Source organism: Lissotriton helveticus, chromosome 3_2 (assembly GCF_964261635.1).
Source record: "Lissotriton helveticus chromosome 3_2, aLisHel1.1, whole genome shotgun sequence".
Lineage (NCBI taxonomy): Eukaryota > Metazoa > Chordata > Amphibia > Caudata > Salamandridae > Lissotriton > Lissotriton helveticus.
The window spans coordinates 27,835,953-27,855,562 of NC_136062.1; the positions used below are offsets into that span (position 1 = coordinate 27,835,953).

Here is a 19,610-nt window from a genome sequence, read left to right on the forward strand (position 1 = left end):
GAGGGTCTGGATCTGAGGGTAAATTTAAAAAAATCTTTTATCATGTCCTGTGGCCCAGGCAAAAGGAAACTCAATACTATACAGTTGGGTACAGATAAATTAGAATCTGTCCCTAAATTCCCCTATTTAGGGTTGGTTTTCGCTGCGAACGGCTCGTGGAGTGGGCATTTGGCCCACGCCACGAGCAAGTTCTCGAAAGCCAACAATTCCGTTTTGAGCCTCCCCCGCCCAAAGAAAATTGGTGCCACTAAGGCTATTTTAAAGATTTTTAAATTACAGTGCTCACCTGTTGCCACGTATGGAGCGGAGGTATGGGGATAGGGAAGCAGCCTTTGTATTCAAAGGGAGGAAAATCGCTTTTGCAGAAAAGTGTTGGGCGCACCGATCTCCTCACCCAATTTTATCTGTCATAGTGAATTAAACCTTCATTATATAAGTGATTTTATTAGAGCAAGACCAGCACTTTTCTGGATTAGAATCTGGAGGAATGATGCTGCTGCTCTTACACAAAATATTATAAAGGACTGTTTAAACTGTGACCATGGAATGAAGATTCCATGGCTCTCTGAAGTTTTTAAATCGCTTAATGAAGTTGACAGAGGTACTTTGTTTACCGATCCTACGACAATTGAACCAAAGGATAAAGTTGAGGTCAAAAATGCACTTTATGCACTTTACAACAATGAACGGCTAATTAGTGAATCACAGAAATCAAGCGTCACGAAATATATAGGAAATGAACTGTGTAGCCAAACTTTGCCGCCCTATCTCTCCCTCCCCATGACTAGCTGGGAGCGATCATTATTGTTTCGCCTAAGGGCAGGTACTGTAAAATTTCTGTTGTCTTTTCCTTTGGGGTATCGTCACAGTGATGATTTCACTCCATGTCCCTGTGATGGTGTGAGTACACAGGATGATTTGCACTTTTTATTTTTTTGCAAATTTTATCTTAAATTTATCAAATGGTTTAACTCCCTATTTTAAAAAACTTAGACCACTGACACTTAAAGAATCATATAGTATGTTGGTTGCTCTGGATACCGATGAATTAACTTTTCGCACCAGCACTTTTTTAAGATCGGCCATACGAGCACGCAAAACGATGGAAAATCCCTGAAGATATTAATCAGTCTTAATTGTGTTACAATGAAAATATTATATAATGATATGAAATGTATTGTATTGTCACTGTATGAAATCCAATATCATGATATTGTGAAATATTTTTCTGTATAACACTGTTTTTTTAAATTTTTATTATTTGTATGTACATATATCAAAATGGTTTGCTGTTATGATCGGTACTTTTATGAATTTTAAGAAATTCGAATAAAGGTCTTTTGAACTTGAACTTGAACACAGATAGCACACACCTGTGAGAAGTTTCTAGTCTGCTTTGTTTGAGTGCTACCCCAAACTATCTTGATGTCTTATATCTGAACAAAAGAACACCATCTTAATCTCGTCTAAAAGGAATACCCCAAGTAAACACATTTCCCACCAGGATAAATTACCTAATGCTAGATGAATACACATAAGCACTTAAAGAACAATACATAAAATGGAACAAATATGTATGTCTGGTACCTTTGGCTTGTAAGGCTGTGCAGTTTTGATGAAATGATTATGCCTCATCTTTTCCTTTTTATCAGCTCTGTTTCCAAAAGACTCATGGCTTTTCCTCAGCTGAGGAGTATTTGCAGTCGACGTATTTCGCCCAGATCGCTGAAAATTATACCATACAATTACAATTTTAATTATATAGCAAAAAAACAGCATTTACTATTCCATCCTCCCAAATTTCAAATTAAGCTGTCCATTCAAAGCTAAACAACTATGATGTCTAGACTGATTTAGAAATAGGTAGTTGGTTGTAGGAGGTGAACTAGGAGCTCAGCTTGCTCTCAGTCTGCAATACGCTATAAGACCATTCATGCATGAACCAGCTAGGACCAGGGCAGGCTGCTGCACTCGTGGCACCCGGTGCGACTGTTTGTTTGGCACCCATGACATCCTGCTCCAGTGATTCCCCCTCACAAACGCCCTCCAATAATGCCCCTCATATATATGTAGTCCCTCTCTCGCATGCATTTCATTTGTTTTATAGCACTACCAGTCTAGAGTGTCAGAGGACTTCACATCACTCACAAATTTTACAGAGACAATGAATCATAAATGTGTAAATCAGGCTACAGGAAATGTTACATAAGACAATGAGGATTACAATATGTAGGAATCACATGTCAACCATACTAACTGGCAGTCTATTTTAAGAGTGCAGGTTCTGGAGAAGCACAAACTCTGGATATAAAACAAACATGCTAAAGTGGTCGGGGTTGAATTTACTAATAAAAATATATTTCTAATAAACTAACAATTTTTAGAAACATTAGGATAATGAAAGACTGAGCAAAAACATAACCTTCTAACCTAGGTCATGCAGATTGCATGCAGCTCTTTGACAGTTCATAGGTCACTGTGCTTTGTCAGCAGAAACATTATACACCAGATATTAAAAATTGGGTTTCTGATTGGCAGAGGTATGCACCCTGTCCAAGCAGGAACCACAATCCTAGTAAGGGTAGGTCAGAAACACACCCTAAACTAACCTGTGCTCTCCTCCTGGGAGCTTGGCACATACTTAACTTAAAATGCAATGTCTAAAGTATTTGTGTCAAACAGTGAAAACACCAACTAAAAAGATTCCACACCTGATAAGAGAAATTGAGCTTAATTTATTGAACAAAACAAAACCAAAACAACAAAACTCCAGTAAACTGAACCGTAGTTATGAATTTTTAAAGAATTAACTGATATACACTGCTTAAAAACATTAAGCACCATCAGGGGGCTATCTGGTCATGCTAGACTAGGTCAAATACAGATGCATAAGAAAGAGACTAGCCAACGGTCACCTACCCCAGACATGTATTCTGAGACAGGCAGCAGCAGGCACAAGATTGTTAAAGTAAGGAAATGCCAACCCTCTAAAAGTGGTATTTTTAGAATTACAATTTAAAATCCAACTTTACCTTAAGTTGTAATTTTCAATTGTGATTCCCGAGAAATCATACTTAGGGGCCCTCTCTCTTTACAATTGGAAATTACACTTCTAAACATGCAATAAGGTAATCCCAAAGAACGAGTTTATGAGTTTTTCACTAGCAAGACATGTAAAACTAAAAAAAGTACATGTCCTTGTTTTTAAATACACTGCATCCTGCCCTTGGGCTGCCAAGGGCCTACCGTAGGGGTGACATAAGTATTAAAATGGAATGTTTGGGCCTGGCAAGAGAGTTAACTTGCCAGGTCGATGTAGCAGTTAAAAACTGCACATACGGGTGCTGCAATGGTAGGCCGGAGACATGTTTGAAGGCCTACTTAAGTGGGTGGCAGTGCTACAGGCCCACTAGTAGCATTTAATGACAGGCCCTGAGCACAGGTAGTTAACTTTACTATGGACTTATAAGTAAATTAAATATGCCAATTGGGGATAAGCCAGTGTTACCATTCTATAAGCAGAGAGCAAATGCACTTTAGCACTGGTTAGCAATGGTAAAGTGCCCAGAATCCTACATCCAGGAAAAACGAAATCAGTAAAACAGGAGGTCTGATGGCAAAAAGTCTGGTGGACCCACGTCAAGAATGTCAGGTCTAAAACCAGTTATCTTGATATTGGCCGTAGGACGATGGACCGTACTATGAATGGACCCACGTGAAGAATGTCAGGTCTAAAACCAGTTATCTTGATATTTTTATTGTTGCCTAAAAACTGACACAAGGAACTCTGCATCAGTTGCTTTTAAACCTATAAGTTATTTCTAAACACAGCGTCCTCCCATATTCAGTGGCAGGTGAGGCTGCACTGGTCACACCACCCTAGAGTCGGCCCTAGCTATGACATCATGATAGACTGAACAAAGCCTCCAATACCTTGCCAATGATTTTAATTGGTTCATTGTTTCAACAGGAATGCCCCAGCATAGTATACAGGTGTGTTCCTATGCCCTAGTGCCTGAAGATACCTGGGATCCGTGGCTGTCAAACTTTGTTCGGGGGACCCTGGGGCAGGAAGGGGGTTACTGGGCCAATCAATCAATCAATCAATCACAGACATTTATAGAGCGCGCTACTTACCCGGAGGGTCTCAAGGCGCTTGGGGAGGGGGGGGGGGGGTGCTGCTACTGCTCGAAAAGCCAGGTCTTGAGCTTCTTCCTGAAGGAGAGGTGGTCTTGGGTCATGCGCAGGTCGGTCGGGAGGGAGTTCCAGGTCTTGGCGGCCAGGTAGGAGAAGGACCTTCCTCCTGTTGTCGTTCTTCGGATGCGGGGGACGGCGGCGAGGGCGTGACTGGCTGATCGGAGGTGGCGTTTGGGAGCGTAGAAGTTGATGCTGTTGTTGAGGTAGCTCGGGCCTTGATCGTGTAGGGCTTTGTGTGCGTGGGTGAGGAGACGGAAGGTGATTCTCTTGTTGACGGGGAGCCAATGCAGGTCTTTCAGGTGTCCGGAGATGTGACTGTGTCGTGGGATGTCGAGGATGAGTCTGGCTGAGGCGTTCTGGATCCGCTGGAGTCTTCTGGAGCTTCGCGGTGGTTCCGGCGTAGAGGGCGTTGCCGTAGTCCAGTCGGCTGGTGACGAGGGCCTGGGTGACCGTCTTCCTGGTCTCGGTGGGGATCCACCGGAAGATCTTCCGTAGCATGCGCAGGATGTTGAAGCATGACGAGGAGACGGCGTTGACTTGTCTGGTCATGGTGAGGGAGGAGTCCAAGATGAATCCCAGGTTGCGTGCGTGGTCTGTCGGTTTGGGTGCGGTGCCCAGGGCGGGGGGCCACCAGGAGTCGTCCCAGGCGGAGGGTGAGGAACCCAGGATGAGGACTTCCGTCTTGTCTGAGTTCAGTTTCAGGCGGCTGGTCGTCATCCACTCGGCTACGTCTTTCATCCCTTCGTGAAGGTTGGCTCCGGCGGCGGCGGGGTCGTTGGTCAGGGAGAGGATCAGCTGGGTGTCGTCAGCGTAGGAGATGATGTTGAGGTTGTGTTGGCGTGCGATGGCCGCGAGGGGGCTCATGTAGACGTTGAAGAGGGTGGGGCTCAGCGAGGATCCTTGAGGGACGCCGCAGATGACTTTGGTGGCCTCTGACTTGTACGGTGATAGGCGGACTCTCTGTGTTCTTCCGTCGAGGAAGGAGATGATCCATTCCAGAGCCTTCTCCTGGATTCAGACGTTGCTGAGGCGCTGCACTAGGGTGCGGTGGCAGACAGTGTCGAATGCAGCGGAGAGGTCTAGGAGGATGAGGGCCGCTGTTTCTCCGTTGTCCATCAGGGCTCGGATGTCATCGGTGGCAGTGATGAGGGCGGTCTCGGTGCTGTGGTTGGCTCGGAAGCCAGACTGTGAGGGGTCGAGGGATCCATTCGTCTCGAGGAAGGCGGCCAGCTGTTTGTTGGCGGTCTTCTCGATGACTTTGGCTGGGAACGGGAGGAGCGAGATGGGGCGGTAATTCTTGAGTTCGGTGGGGTCCGCTGTAGGTTTCTTTAGCAGGGCGCTGAGTTCGGCGTGCTTCCAGCTCTCTGGGAAGGTGGCGGTGTCGAAGGAGGTGTTGATGATGTCCCGCAGGTGGGGTGCGATGACAGCGTCGGCCTTGTTGAAGACGTGGTGAGTGCAGGGGTCGGTTGGAGATCCGGAGTGGATGGAGTTCATCATGCGGACGGTGTCTTCGGTGCTGATCGGAGTCCAGGCGCGGATGGTGGTGGTAGGCGGTGGTTCGGTCGTGGCGTGCGTCGGTTGAGCGCCGAAGCTGTTGTGAATGTCCGCGATCTTGTTGTGGAAGTAGGAGGCGAGGGAGTTGCAGAGGTCTTGCGAAGGGGTGATGTCGTTGTTTCCGGCGTTGGGGTTGGAGAGCTCTTTCACGATGTTGAAGAGTTCCTTGCAGTTGTGTGCGTTGTTGTCCAGCCGGTCCTTGAAGGCAGTTTTCTTGGTGGCGCGGATCAGTTGGTGGTGTTTCCGGGTGGCAAGCTTGAGGGTGGTCATGTTGTCCGGTGTTGGTTCCCTTCTCCAGGCTTTCTCGAGGGCTCGGCAATTCTTCTTGGAACTCTTGAGTTTGTCGGTGAACCATGGGGCCTTCTTGTTGCTGGGTCTGCTGGGCGGGGTCCTCAGTGGGGCGAGTTCGTCCGCGCAGCTGCTGATCCACTTCGTGAGGTTGTCGGCGGCCTGGCTGGGGTTCGCTGAGCTGGCGGGAGGGTGCTGGCTTAGGGAGGCGGCGAGCTGGTCGGCTGTGATCTTGTTCCAGCTTCTTCGAGCAACCTGTTGCTGATGGTGGTGGATCGTCGTTTTTCTGAAGGTGAAGTGGACGCAGCTGTGGTCCGTCCAGTGGAGTCCCGTGGCGTGGCTGAAGGCGATGTCTTTGCTGGATGAGAAGACGGCGTCGAGTGTGTGTCCGGCGAGGTGGGTGGGGGTGAACACCAGCTGCTTGAGTCCGAGGTTGTCTAGGTTGTCGAGCAGGGTGATGGTGTTGCGGTCGTTGTTGTTCTCCAGGTGGAAGTTGAGGTCCCCCAGGAGGATGTAGTCAGCGGAGAGGAGGGCGTGTGGGCTGATGAAGTCGGCGATGTCCTCGCTGAATTGTGTGCGTGGTCCCGGGGGTCGGTAGATCAGGGTGCCTCTGAGGGTGGTGTTCGGGTCGGTGTGGATCTGGAAGTGCAGGTGTTCGGCGGTTGTCAGGGTGTCGTCGGTGTTGGTCGTGATGTGGATGGTGTCCCTGTGGATGATGGCGATGCCTCCTCCCGTCTGTTTGACGCGGTCTCTGCGGGTGATCTTGTATCCCTCTGGGATGGCGATGGCGATGTCGGGTGCTGAGGAGTCGTTCATCCAGGTTTCCGTGAGGAAGGCAACGTCAGGAGCTGTGGTGTCGAGGAGGTTCCAGAGTTCGATGGCGTGTCTGTGAACGGAGCGGGTGTTGAGCAGGATGCACTTGAGGTGGTTGCTGCTGGTGCTCGGCTTGGCGGGTGCTGGTGCGAGGCAGGTCCGGATGCAGGTGAACTTGCAGGCGTGGCAGCTGAAGGGTCCGTGGGTGTGCTTCGGAGTGGCTTGGTAGCATCCAGGGATACCGCCGGTGTTGAGTGCGATGAGTTCGGTAGCGTTGTAGGACAGTCGGGTCGTCTTCCGTCGGTGGGGGCCAGGGGTCCTGGCGCTGGGCGCGGTCCGGTCGCGGACAGGCACAGACGGGCTTACCTTTGGCGCGCCTTTGGCGCACAATCGGCGCGCCCGCTGCGCGTGACCGCTGCGCGTTCGCATGGTCGCCATATATGGCGAAGTGCGAGGGAGGGCGGAGCAGCTGGGAGGCGGGAGCGGGGAGGGTACAGAAAGAAAAAGGGGGCGTGGTTAGCGGCGGTGGCGGGGAGCGGGTAGGGAGGAGACCGGGGGGGGAGCGAGAAACAGGCGACAAAAACAATTATACAAATTCACAAAGCAATACAAATGAGCAAAATAGCTCTACAAGCAGAGGGGGACACAGCAAAAGAACAGCTGCAGGTCAGGCGAGCACAGCGCTACGCCGTGGGAGACCCCGCCGCTCGGTGGCAGGGGGCGTGGTCAAACGGCGGCGGCCGGGGCAGCGAGGCAGGCAGGCGGGAAGCACACGCAGCAGCTGGTGGCCGTGCGGCGCGGGGGGTGTCCTTAACCAGATCCAGAGCTGCTGGATCTGGTTAACTCTACTGTCCATAGTACGGTCCATCGTCCTACGGCCCTGCAAACTCGCCCATATACAACTCATTCAGTACTTGACTCGCAGTGGTGGCAATGGGAAACAGTCACAGGCTTCTCATGGAGATTTGTGTTAGGGTATATAGACTTGGCACTAAAACCCCAACCGGCAGCTCAATAATATCATTGGCCAGTGCAGTCCTTCTAAATAAAAAAAGACAAGTACTATATTCTACATAAAGGCAAAATATTACACACCACAAGAACTCAATGTTCGGGTGAAAGTCCCATGTGGTTCAAGGTGCTGACTTTGCAAGGAGCTTTACCCTCCCTCCTCCTTCCACACTATGGGCCTGGTGGCGTACACCCCAGATCAGGAGCAGCACTTCCTCCCCTCTCATACTAAAGAGTCACTTCTTGGGGCTAGATAGCTCAGATTTTTTAGTTATTTATTTTTTATTTTTGTGTTTTATAGAGTGTGAACTTGACCCGTGAGGGTATCAGAGCGCTTTACACGGTATACAGTGTTTAACAAACAAAAGGTTTAAAGTGCAGAAATATACAAAATCAACAATAGGATGGTGCGGGCCGGGGTGCTGAGAACATAGGGAAGAAGGGGATACAGGTGTATGGTTACAATCACCGATAGGGTCAGTAACAAAGGTCCCATATATTCTCGCCGTGGAGAATTGGTGTTGAGCAAACAAAAGGTTTAAAGTGCAGAAATATACAAAATCAACAATAGGATGGCGAGGGGCCGGGGTGCTGAGAAAATAGGAAGGAAGGGGATATCAGTGTACGGTTACAATCACCGTTAAGAGTCAGTAACAACAAAGGTCACATATATTCTCAGCGTGGAGAATTGGTGATATGGGAAAAGGCGATAGTCTTAGATTCGTCAGGCACAGTGTGGTGGTTGAGGGTAGGCCTTAGACGAGGAATTTACCCATGAGGAAGGTTTTGGCCTCCTTTCTGAAACGTGCTAGAGAAGGGATTCTTCTGATGGCAGGTGGGAGAGCGTTCCAAATTCTTGGTGCTGCTCCGGTGAACGCCCTATTGTACGTTCTTTTTTTCGGAACGAAGGCAGGTTGGAGTAGGAGGTTCTAGCAGACCAGGAGTTCCTGCTTCCTCCGGATACCACTTGTTTCTGTGCTAGGTAAGCAGGGGAGTTTGTGTATAGAGCCTTGTGTGTAATGCATGCCAGTTTCAGCTGAATTCTGGCCTCTAGAGGGAGCCAGTTCAGCGCTTTCATGTGTGAGGAGATGTGGTCAAATTTCCTGGTGCCTGCGAGTAGTCTGGTGGCCGCGTTGAGGCAGGCTTTTAGAGGTGCTAAGGAGATCTTGGGTAAACCTGTAAGGGTCGTAAAACCATATTCTTGTCTAGAGATGACTAATGCTTGAACTGCCATTTTTAAGTCAGGAGCATCGATGAAAGGTTTCAGCTTCAAAAGGTAGCTCAGGTGGAATCTGGCTGCTTTAGCCATCCAGTTAATGTGGTCTCGCATGTTCAGGTTACAGTCGAGGATTATGCCCAAGGATTTGGCAGAGTCCACAATGGATGGTGGGCAGTTCAGGGCTGTGTTGGCCTTGATCAACATCTGAATCTCAGGATTGGCTTTTGACGGGGAGATTAGGAGAAATTCAGTTTTCTTTGCATTAAGTTTGAGTTGGTTATTGGCTAGCCATTGGCCAGTCAGTTTCAGGGTCTCATTCAGGGAGAGGATCTCTAACTTTTCCCTGTCGTTCCACTGTAGAGCCGTGACGGGCATGTGAGCAGGTATGTTCACTAGTAGTGAGCAGGACCAAATGCACAGCTTGTGACCTTCATCCCCGGTTAGGGCGGCTGCATGGCATCCATTGAAACAACAGGCAGAGCTGCAGTTTCTGACAGTGGCCCTCTTTCCCTGCTTAGCTGTCCCAGTCCTGTCCCACTAGTTCAAGGAATGGCAGCAACACAATTCTACTGTCAGAAAAAGAAATCTCATTGCTATCTTGTGCACATGAACAGGCAACAGGCTTCCAAAATTTCACTCCAGTTCACTCAGGCACTCATGCAATATATACAAAACTCCACTAGCATACATGCACACATCCAGGCAGATCTCTGCACTAGGATTCAGGGTACACTGCCAGTAGAGGAACGTGATTGGAATGAATCAGTAGGCTTCCATTCACATGGCACAGGTAAAAATGCCTTGTCACACTCTAATAATTATTAAACACAATATGAGACCAGCATCACACTACGAACAAGGAGTAACATTACTCCTGCTGTAAGTCCCTCCAAGTTCAATACAGGCCCAGCACCAGTCGTACATTAAGGGCAGGACTGGGTATTCGCAAACATGCTAAATTAAGCTGTTGACAAAAATCTGAAAAACATGATGCTAGATGCTCAGTCGGGCACGTTGGACAGGTGAACGAATTTACACCATGCATAGAACATTCCCATGCCAACAATGGAATTATGCTAATCTAGCTTTTCCGCACAGGCCTAGATCTATCCTAGAATATGTGTGGTATAGGTTTGGTCATGCAACCTGGAGGGGCACAAACAGCATACCTTCATAGTAGACAGAGTACTACCATCCCTGGCCTGAGAATAACACAACATGGTGGTGGCAGCATTCTGTGGTTTGTGACTGATAGTATGACCAAGTCTTTTTACCTGGATCAGTGAGTGTGTGGCCTGTTGGCCCTCTTCATATAAAGATCCACTGTTCTGTGAATTCCCAGAACCGTGCACTGATATTCTGTGTGTATATGAAGTCTGTGTGGATGTGTGCAGTGGGTGTAGCTCATTTCTAGTAGCATGACACAGTGCGCTAGCATGAGTCTAAAGCCATTGGGATACAGTTTCAATGCCCCTGGTTTAACATGGCATGAGATGCAATATGAAGGAAGCTTTCCCAGACAATTCAAGTGTACTGCAGGCATTCCTGTAAAGGAGGGTGAAGAGCCATACACTGAAGTAAGGAGGATGGAAACAGGGATAACTTTATAAATTCCTTGAAGACTTGGATAGCAAGGGGCTGCTGAGAAGATATTTGTGAGCACTACCTGCCATTTGGTACATTGCAGAGGTTATGGATGAGAGTACAACTACTGTTGTTCAAGGTGAGGCAGTTTCTGCCTAAGTCTTGCTTTTATCCTGGACCCCTAAAGGGTTGCTCAGGGGGAATATACCAATTGATCCTAGGGGGTTCCAGTACTTGTAATGTTATGAATATTTATATACCGCTCTAATCACCCGGTGAGGGAATCCAGGAGCTCTGCAGGTAGGCAGGCGGTGGTCTCCCAAGGACGAACAAGTTACTTACCTTCGGTAACCATATTTCTGTAAGAAACATTAGTTAGTAATAGATTCCTTACCATAGAATTACCCCCAGGCATCAGACTGGATCCGGAAAGTTTTTGTCTGCAGTACCCCTGCGCATCGGGAAGGTGGTGTCGTGCGGCTCAGAGTCTGTCGTTGGCGTCGTGGTCGCCGAGATGACGTCGCTGCAGCTACTTAGACACCGCCCTCGCGCGCGGACGTCAGTTCTGTACATGACTTTCCGCACCAGGAACACAGAGCCATGCAAGATACTGACCACTGTTGCATTCAAATTAGGGCCCTGAAAGGGATGACCTTAACCCTAGAAATCAGTTCGCAGAACAGGGAGGATGGGCGGGGCGGTAAGGAATCTATCACCAACTACTGTTTCTTACAGACATATCGTTACCGAAGGTAAGTAAATTGTTCATCTGAAAGAAACACGTTAGTGATAGATTCATTACCTTAGAATAGATACCCCAGCAATACAAACTCCTGTGGTGGGTCTGCGAACCAAGATCACACCAGGAAGTCCCGGAGAACAGAACGGCAAAAGAAGACTTTGCTCTCCAGGCAATAGTGCTTAGTAAAAGTGTGCAACAAGGTCCACATAGCTGCCTGACAGATATCCTGTAAGAGGACACCATGTTCCAGCGCCGTAGTGGCAGACCCACCGGAGGCTCCTTTTTCGCCAGAGAATAAGAGGCTTACACAAGACAACTTATCGGGAGATAGTCCGCTTGTGTATGGCCCGACCTTTCTTGGTGCCTACATAACCAACAAATAGCTGGTCATCCAATGAGAACTGTGTGTGCGATTCAGGTAAAATGAGAGAGCACGTTTTGGGTCCAGAAGGTGGAGTCTCTTCCTGTATGGAAGGATGCGAAGGCGGAAAGAAGGTGGGCAAAAGGATGGTCTGCCCGATGTGAAAGTCAGTGACATCCTTTGGCATTAAGGATGGACTTGTTTTGAGCACAACCTTGTCCGGATGGACAAACAGAAAAGGAGGTTTGCAAGAAAGAGCCTGGAGCTCATTCACTCTTCTAGCAGAGGTGATGGCAACCAGGAAAGCAGTCTTCAAATTTAACAGACGAAGAGGACAGTTGCGAAGAGGCCCAAAGGGAGCGCACATTAAATATCTGAAAACCAGTTTCAAGTCCCACTTTGGCATTACAAAGGGAATAGGAGGGAAAAGGTGAGTAATGCCTTTGAGGAATCTATTTACAACAGGGGACTTGAAAAGAGAGGGCTGATCAGGAAGCCTAAGAAAGGCTGAAAAAGCAGAAAGGTAGTCCTTGATAATGCCCAGAGCAGAACCCTGCTGGGCCAAATTACTGTTTATCTATATGTTAACTTGTAGCATATGTATATTTTCATTGATGTCAAAAAATTTCTGTAAAAGTGTATATGTATGGTGAATATTTTGTAGCATTGTTCACTATTCAATATGTAAGTGGTATCACCTTTCCACAAGATAGCAACATTCAGTCTAATGTCTCAATACATGTTTATCGTAGATGTGATTGGCATAGTTTATGGGTTATCACATTATTGCAGTAACAGATTTTAAGGGAATATATGTTACCATGTGTTTCAACCGATACTGTTTTTGTCAGCGATGTTAGTCTCACATGTCTTTGTTATGTAATATTAGGCCGACATTATATTAGGCCGAGTAGAGTAACATAATTGTTGGCACCCCGTTGCCTTAAGTACATGTACGTCATTTTTCGGACCTCAATTCTTCGTGAGTGTGATACATTAATATCCGATGCATCAGAGGGTCTCTCTGTAATGTCGAACATTCCGATCACTTTAACGGTAGAGTCACAGGAAAACTTATTTGTAAAGTTTTCCGACGGGAACAATAAAGTTTTCTTGACAGGTAGTTTTTAGGTTCTGGACTTCATTTCCCATCATTACCCGAACATTCCCAGACTATTACGAACGCTTTATTAAGCGGTGAAGTATCCTTCCGCGGATACATGAGAGTTCGAAGTAGGAATACCCGCCAATGGAGTAGAGAACCACCGATCCACGGAGGTAAATTAGTTAGTTCCAAGTGCTTTCCCTTATAACTATTATTCCAGAATAGGAGCACAATAATACTGATAGACATTTTGTTCCTCTTTTTAGTGCCTCGCCCTTCGTCACTACTCAGTAGTCTCTCTACACGGGAGAACTCACATTTCCATTACGTTACGACCACGTATCCACACCGAATTACGGAGGTAAATCAATTCGATTTCACCGACTTCCTAACATGTTTTTGCTACAAGCGTGTAAATATTGACAGGACATCCTCATGTTTTTTTAGTGATTCATTCTTCATCATCATCCCGTAGTTTCTTCTTACGAGTGCTCTTCAACTCCTATCACGCTGCAACCACGATTACACTTTTTGTGACCATTTGATAGCGTCCAAGGTATGTGCCCTTTTTAGTATAATTATTTGTACGTTTGTGCTTTTATGAATCAGTACAAACACAGACCCTTATTTCAGAATTTCCTGTCTCTACAGCTGCGTATACTTAAATTTTTTTTTACTGGCGGAGCTGCATGACCCCGAGAATGAAGTAACAACGTACATATGACCCCTGCAGCCAAAAAACTCATTTAAAAGCAGCAACTCACTCGTGAGGTATATGTCTTGATAACTACCCAGTTTTCTCCTGTGTCATTCATTATTATTAGGAAATTGCTAACAGTTGGTGTCTTCTATCCAACCTATCTAGTGACGCCGTTTTCAGGACAAACCACGAAGCTTATTTCGTTGCAGTTCTTCTTTAAGTATAACACTAGCATTCTACTCAAGGTACAGCGTACATATTATTCTAAGGTATGTGCGCTGTGAAATTTTCGTAGTTGTGCTGGTAATCTGTAAACACTAGTTGTGAATAGTATGTTTTATCTTACCACTGTTATCCACAATGACGTTGTATGCCAATTGGTTCACATCTTTGAATGGTGTAAATTTCAGATATTTTCCTCCACTTTGAGTCAGGTGGGACTCCATTCAGTCATTTGATATTCAACAGATCCATTTACCAGTATGTAATGATACCCATTACCATATTTGTTTGTTTGTATTGGTTCCTTCACATAATATGTTAGAAAGAAGAAGTCTGCAGATGCATTCCTATCCTTTTTAGCAGTTTAACTACTTATGTGTATCTCTCTGTGAATTTTTCTTGGGTATAATTTAGCTCAAGTTGCATTATTTTACGCCAGTTTGGAAGGGCATGTCTAATATTTATCAAGGTTTCATCCAGGCTTATACACGATGTAATCTATAGGAAGAATATAACAAGAAGTGTGTATCTTTACCTTGTACAAATTTATTTAGCTTGATTGTTCTTTTCCCCCCTTGCAATGTGTCTATTTTGTAAATCGAGGACATCATGTCTAAAAATTTAATTTTCTTAGATCGCACTGATTAGCTTTTTGTATATTTTAGGATTTCGACCCTGAAGAAGGGTACCTTCCGGTCCCGAAATGCATTGGGCATCGTGTCTTCAGAAAATCAACTTATACAGAAATATGTACAATAGAGACTAAGTGTTTCCCAACTGTTTAGTAATATGTAAATAGAGTATTTTACTATCCACCAACCTAGAACTTCATGTATTAAATGTTGATCTATATATAGAATATGTGCACAATATGATACATGAACATAATGTACTAATGTATACATGTTGGAAATAAGTTCTATCATTGAGAAATAATAGAACGTGAAACTTCATATGGTTTACTTTTTTAATAATCTGACCAGTAGTTTCTTCAATATTGTGGAAAAATTACATTTTTCCAGTAGGAACAGTGCTCACTACAAGTAGGTTCTATCTACTTTGCCATTCCAAAGAAAGAAGGAACAGAAGGACTCAAAGAGGGGAAGAAAGGCGATCCACAGCCTTTGTTGTGCACCATGCCACAAACGTGTTGCACCTGCAGGCGTATACCAACTTAGTGGAGGGACTGCTGGATGCCAGAATAACATCACAGACTTCAGGAGGCAAGTCGAAAGGTATCAATTGCCGCCGCTCAATCTCCACGCAAGGAGGTGGAGACTGGACAGGTTCGGGTGGAGGACTGTCCCCTGATGCTGCGACAGAAGATCCTCCCGAAGAGGCAGTCGGATCGGGGGATTGATGGTCATACTGAGTAGCTCGGGATACCAAACTCTTCTGGCGACAAGAATGACTTTGGCCCGGTCGCGCCTGATTTTCTTCAGCACTCTGGGCAGAAGTGTTATAGGCGGAAAAGCGTGCAACAGACCGCAACTCAACTCGCGCTGAAAATCGTAACCTAGCGAGTGCCGCCTTGGAAATTCCAACGCGCAAAACTGCTGACATTGCGTGTTCTCTTCGGTGACCAATGCTCTCCCCACCGCTGAAAGAGACCTTGCACCACCTCAGAGTGAAGACGCCATTCATGATCCATCATGCACCTGCTGCTGAGTTCGTCCGCCCTTGCGTTCAGAGAACCTGCCAGATGTTGAACCACCAGGGACATGTCTTGATGTTCCAGCCAAGTCCAGAGGAGCAGGCCCTCTTGACATATGGTCTATGACTCCACCCCGCCCTGTTTGTTGCAGTACGACATGGTGGTGGTGTTGTCTGTAAACACCTGCACTACTCTTCCCTTGACAGAGGGAAGGAATGCCTTCAGTGCAAGTCGGATCGCCCGAAGCTCCAACAGGTTGATATGGAGCCTGGACTTCGCCGAAGACAAGAGGCGTCTGATCTCTGCATCTCCCATGTGGCCGCCACATCCCAGGAGGGACGCATCCGTCACCACTGGGTGCTCCAGTTGGGGAAGGGAGAGGGATCTGCCATTGACCCAATGCCAGTTCGTGAGCCACCACTGTAATTGTTGTGCAGCGCCCTCTGAGAGCTGTACGTAATCGGACAGGTTACCCTGATGCTGCGCCCACTGGAACTTCAGGTCCCACTGCAGAGCCCACATATGCCCAGGAAAACCAGTTATCCTCAGCCAGGCGTAGCAACGGAGCGCCACCGTTGTGGAAATCGCCATGCCCAGTGAATAGTGAACTTGGCTGCATCTCTCCCTTCAGCAATAGCTTGAGAGAGCACTGTCCGGGCCTCCTCCGGACATTGAGGCAGCAAGCGAGCCACAGTTTCCCACACAGAGTGGGCATAACGACCCAAGAGGCATGCGGTGCTCAGACCGCAGCCTTGAACTGGCAAAAGAAAAAACCTTCTGACCAAATTGCTCCAGTTACTTGGATTCCCGGTCGGGTGGTGCAGTAGGGAATGCGCTTGGGGACACAGAGACTTGGACAACCAAGCTCTCAGGGGTGGGGTGTTGGGAAAGAAAAATGGGGTTGCCCGGGGCCGGGTGATGGCACCGGGCCACGTTCCTATCCACAGGAGCCCATGTGTTGGGCCTGGACCAGGTGCCCAGAAGAACGTCTGAAAGTGCATTGTTAAAAGGCAAAAGTCGCTCAGAAGAGGTACCTAGCGGCTGAAGCACTTCTGTCAGGAGGTTATTCCAGGCGGCCACTGTAGGGAGCTCGAGGTGAAGGGCCTCTGCCGCCCTACGCAACACCACTGCGTAACTTGCACCCGCCTCCATAGCCACATTACGAGGAGACAGCATGCCAAGGTCAGGAGAGGTATCAAGACCACTGGCATCCCCCAACTCCTCTGCCCAGTTCGGGTCAAACTCACATTGTGCTGTGAGTGTGTCCTCAGACCCCTCCCAGTTCTCCCCTTCCTCTGAAGGCTGATGCAAAGGCAGAAAATAAGGAGGCTGGACATAGGGAAAGAAATCCCCCATCGGCATCTGAATATGCACCAGGGCGACGCCCGTCTGGCGCCGTATCCACATCGGGGCTGAAACCGGGGGCAACGTCGTCCGGTGGGCCGAGCAACGTCGGAGGTGGTGCCGTTGGGGTCGACGTCAGTGGAGGTGTCACAAGATCAACCGGCGTTGACCGGATTCAGGCCTGGATCCATGGGGGTCCTACGGCACCGGGGCCGGAGCCGACAGCGATGCCAGAGCCACCGGCAGTAAAAAGCTAGGACCCCCAGTCAGGCCCAAAGGCGCACAGGCACGATGGCCCAAAGAGGTGAGCCATGGCCGAAAAATTCCTGCAGCTGGGCCGGAGTCGTCGACGGACCCGGAAAGGGCGTGTAGGTGGCGGCGACTGCGTAGGTTCCGCCAGATCCAAAGGGGAAGCACCACCCGCACCCTCAGCAGCGTCGCGCGATGGGAAGTCGAAGAGCAATGGCACTTCTTCCACGACCCCACCCGCCCTGTTTGTTGCAGTACCACATGGCACAGTAGTGTTGTCCTTGAACACCTGCACTACTCTCCCTTTGACAGAAGGAAGGAATGCCTTCAATGCAAGCCTGATAGCCTGAAGCTCCAGAGGTTGATGTGGAGCCCGGACTACGCCTGGGACCAGAGGCCTCTGATCTCCCCCCTCTCCCATGTGGCCGCCCTACCCCAGAAGTGAAGCATCTGTCACCACTGTGAACTCTGATTGGGAAAGGGAGAGGGATCTGCCGCTGACCCAACCGTGGTTCGTTAGCCACATCTGCAGTTGGTGTGCTGTGCCCTCCGAGAAATGGACGCAATCGGAAAGATTCCCCTGATGCTGTACCCACTGGAACTTCAGGTCCCACTGCAGAGCCTGTATAGGCCACCTAGCATCGTAATTCAGCAGTATGCAGGAGGTCATGAGGCCCAGTACCCTCAGGGTCAGTCTGACCGAAACCCAGGATAGAGACTGAAAGTTCGAAATCATTGCCTGAATATATCCCAGATTCGCTGATCGGGAGGATAGGCCCGAAACTGCGCTGAGTCCAAAACTGCTCTGATGAAAAGGAGCATCTGCGATGGAGTTAGGTGTGACTTCGGCACATTGATGGTGAACACCAGCAAATGCAGGAGATCGGCTGTAGTCTGGAGGGGGAGACAACGGCTTGGGGAGATTCCACCTTCAACAGCCAGTCGTCGAGATAGGGGAAGACTGGAACCCCTGATCTGCGTAGATAAGCTGCGACCACCACCATCACCTTCTTGAATGCCTGAGGGGTGCTGGTAAGGCCAAAGGGGAGCACGGTGTGAAAATAAGCGTCCTGCAAGACCAACGCTACCATCCAGTCTCCATGGTCGAGGGCAAACAGGACCTGAGCCAATGTCAACAACATTGAACTACTTCTTCTGGAGGAAGAGGTGGACGTTCCATAGATCCAAGATAGGACGCAGGCCCTTGTCCTTTTCTGGGCACCAGAAAGTAGTGGGAATAACAACCACAACCTACTTCTGCGGCAGGAACTCATTCGATGGCTCCCTTGGCCAGGCGAAACTTCCTGTTGGAGAAGGGCCAAGTGATGCTCCAACATGCGATGGAATTGAGGTGGCATGGATGAAGGAGTAGTCTCGAAGGGGAGGGAGTAGCCCCTTCGACTAACTGCAAAACACATCTGTTGACGTGAAGTTTGTGGGAGAGTAGGGTCTGCTTTCTTTGGTCACCCCCACTTTTTGCTGCGATTCTCTGGTTTTTCGACTTTAGTGTAGCTGTGGACCCACAGCCCAGCTGTTCTCTCTCTAAATTGATACCATGTACTTTAGGTACATACCAGATTGGTTCCAGGGTCACCCTTGTGAGCCCCTGTATAGTGTACCATAGGTACCCAGGGCATAGGTGCACCTTAGGCCTACCAGGGGCTGCAGCATGTATTATGCCACCCCTGGTTTGCCTTCCAAACTGACACCACAGGTCTGTTCAAACAGCCTGGGTAAGGTGGTGTAATCACCCCTTACTTAGATATAGTATCCCTATATCTAAATATACATATAGACACATATACACCTATAAGCCACTCCTATGGTAGGCCTCGACAATCCTGGAGGCAGAGTGCTTGGATGTGAGAGGGTGCCCTAGCATGAGCTGAGCCCCTCTGTAGCTTTCGGAACCATCTCCTTACAGCTGTTCTATGATATAGCCATACTATATATTCTTAAGTGCATTATAATCCTCGCTGTTATTGCTAACTTTTGATTGGCTTTATCAAAACATGTTGTGTATGGTGTCAAACACTTTGGAATACTACCTCCCACCTCCCCGCCAGCTCTGGCGGCGGGGTTAGCATTCCACCCTTCTAGAGGGAGAAGACATGTTGTTACTGCTTTACCCGGTTAAAGTTAAACAGCCTCAGCATCACAAAATGGATGCTGCTGCCACAGACACGAGTCTGACCTCCTGCTGCTGGACGAAACTCCGGCAGGGGAGGCCTGGACAATAGGTTTCCTGTCCAGGGAGGTGCCAGCACCTGCCCAGACAGGGTTTAGTGTACTGGGGCAGGGAGGGCTGCATCAGCACATGCTTTTCCAGACACTGCCTGGGGCACACAAGGTGCTCCATGCATAGCCCGGTTCAAACCAGTTGCTGGGGCACTCAGCCCCAGCTCTGGCACGAAACAGGACAAAGGGAAGGGGGTGTAACCACCCCCTGCCCAGGTCCACCCAGAGGAGGGACCTAGCCAGGTAGTCCAGCCCCCATCCTTAGTATAAGTATAGGAGCTGTGTCCATAGGACTTTAGATTATCATGGACGAATCTTTGAAAGACATA

The 19,610-nt window shown here is 48.2% G+C and overlaps 1 protein-coding gene and 1 long non-coding RNA gene across 2 annotated transcripts in view; one reads left to right on the forward strand and one right to left on the reverse strand.

Annotated features, from left to right (window-relative positions):
- The window catches only part of LOC144826435 (transient receptor potential cation channel subfamily M member 7-like), a 2,236,140-nt gene that overhangs the window by 1,463,955 nt on the left and 752,575 nt on the right, over positions 1-19,610 (reverse strand). Inside the window, exon 15 of the mRNA XM_078684762.1 lies at positions 1,588-1,725. Within this exon, the coding sequence (XP_078540888.1) occupies positions 1,588-1,725 (138 nt within the window). The remainder of the gene's footprint in view (positions 1-1,587; positions 1,726-19,610) is intronic.
- LOC144826437 (uncharacterized) overlaps positions 1-19,610 on the forward strand; it is an 871,719-nt gene that overhangs the window by 613,767 nt on the left and 238,342 nt on the right. The gene's annotated exons all lie outside the window — the stretch shown is intronic.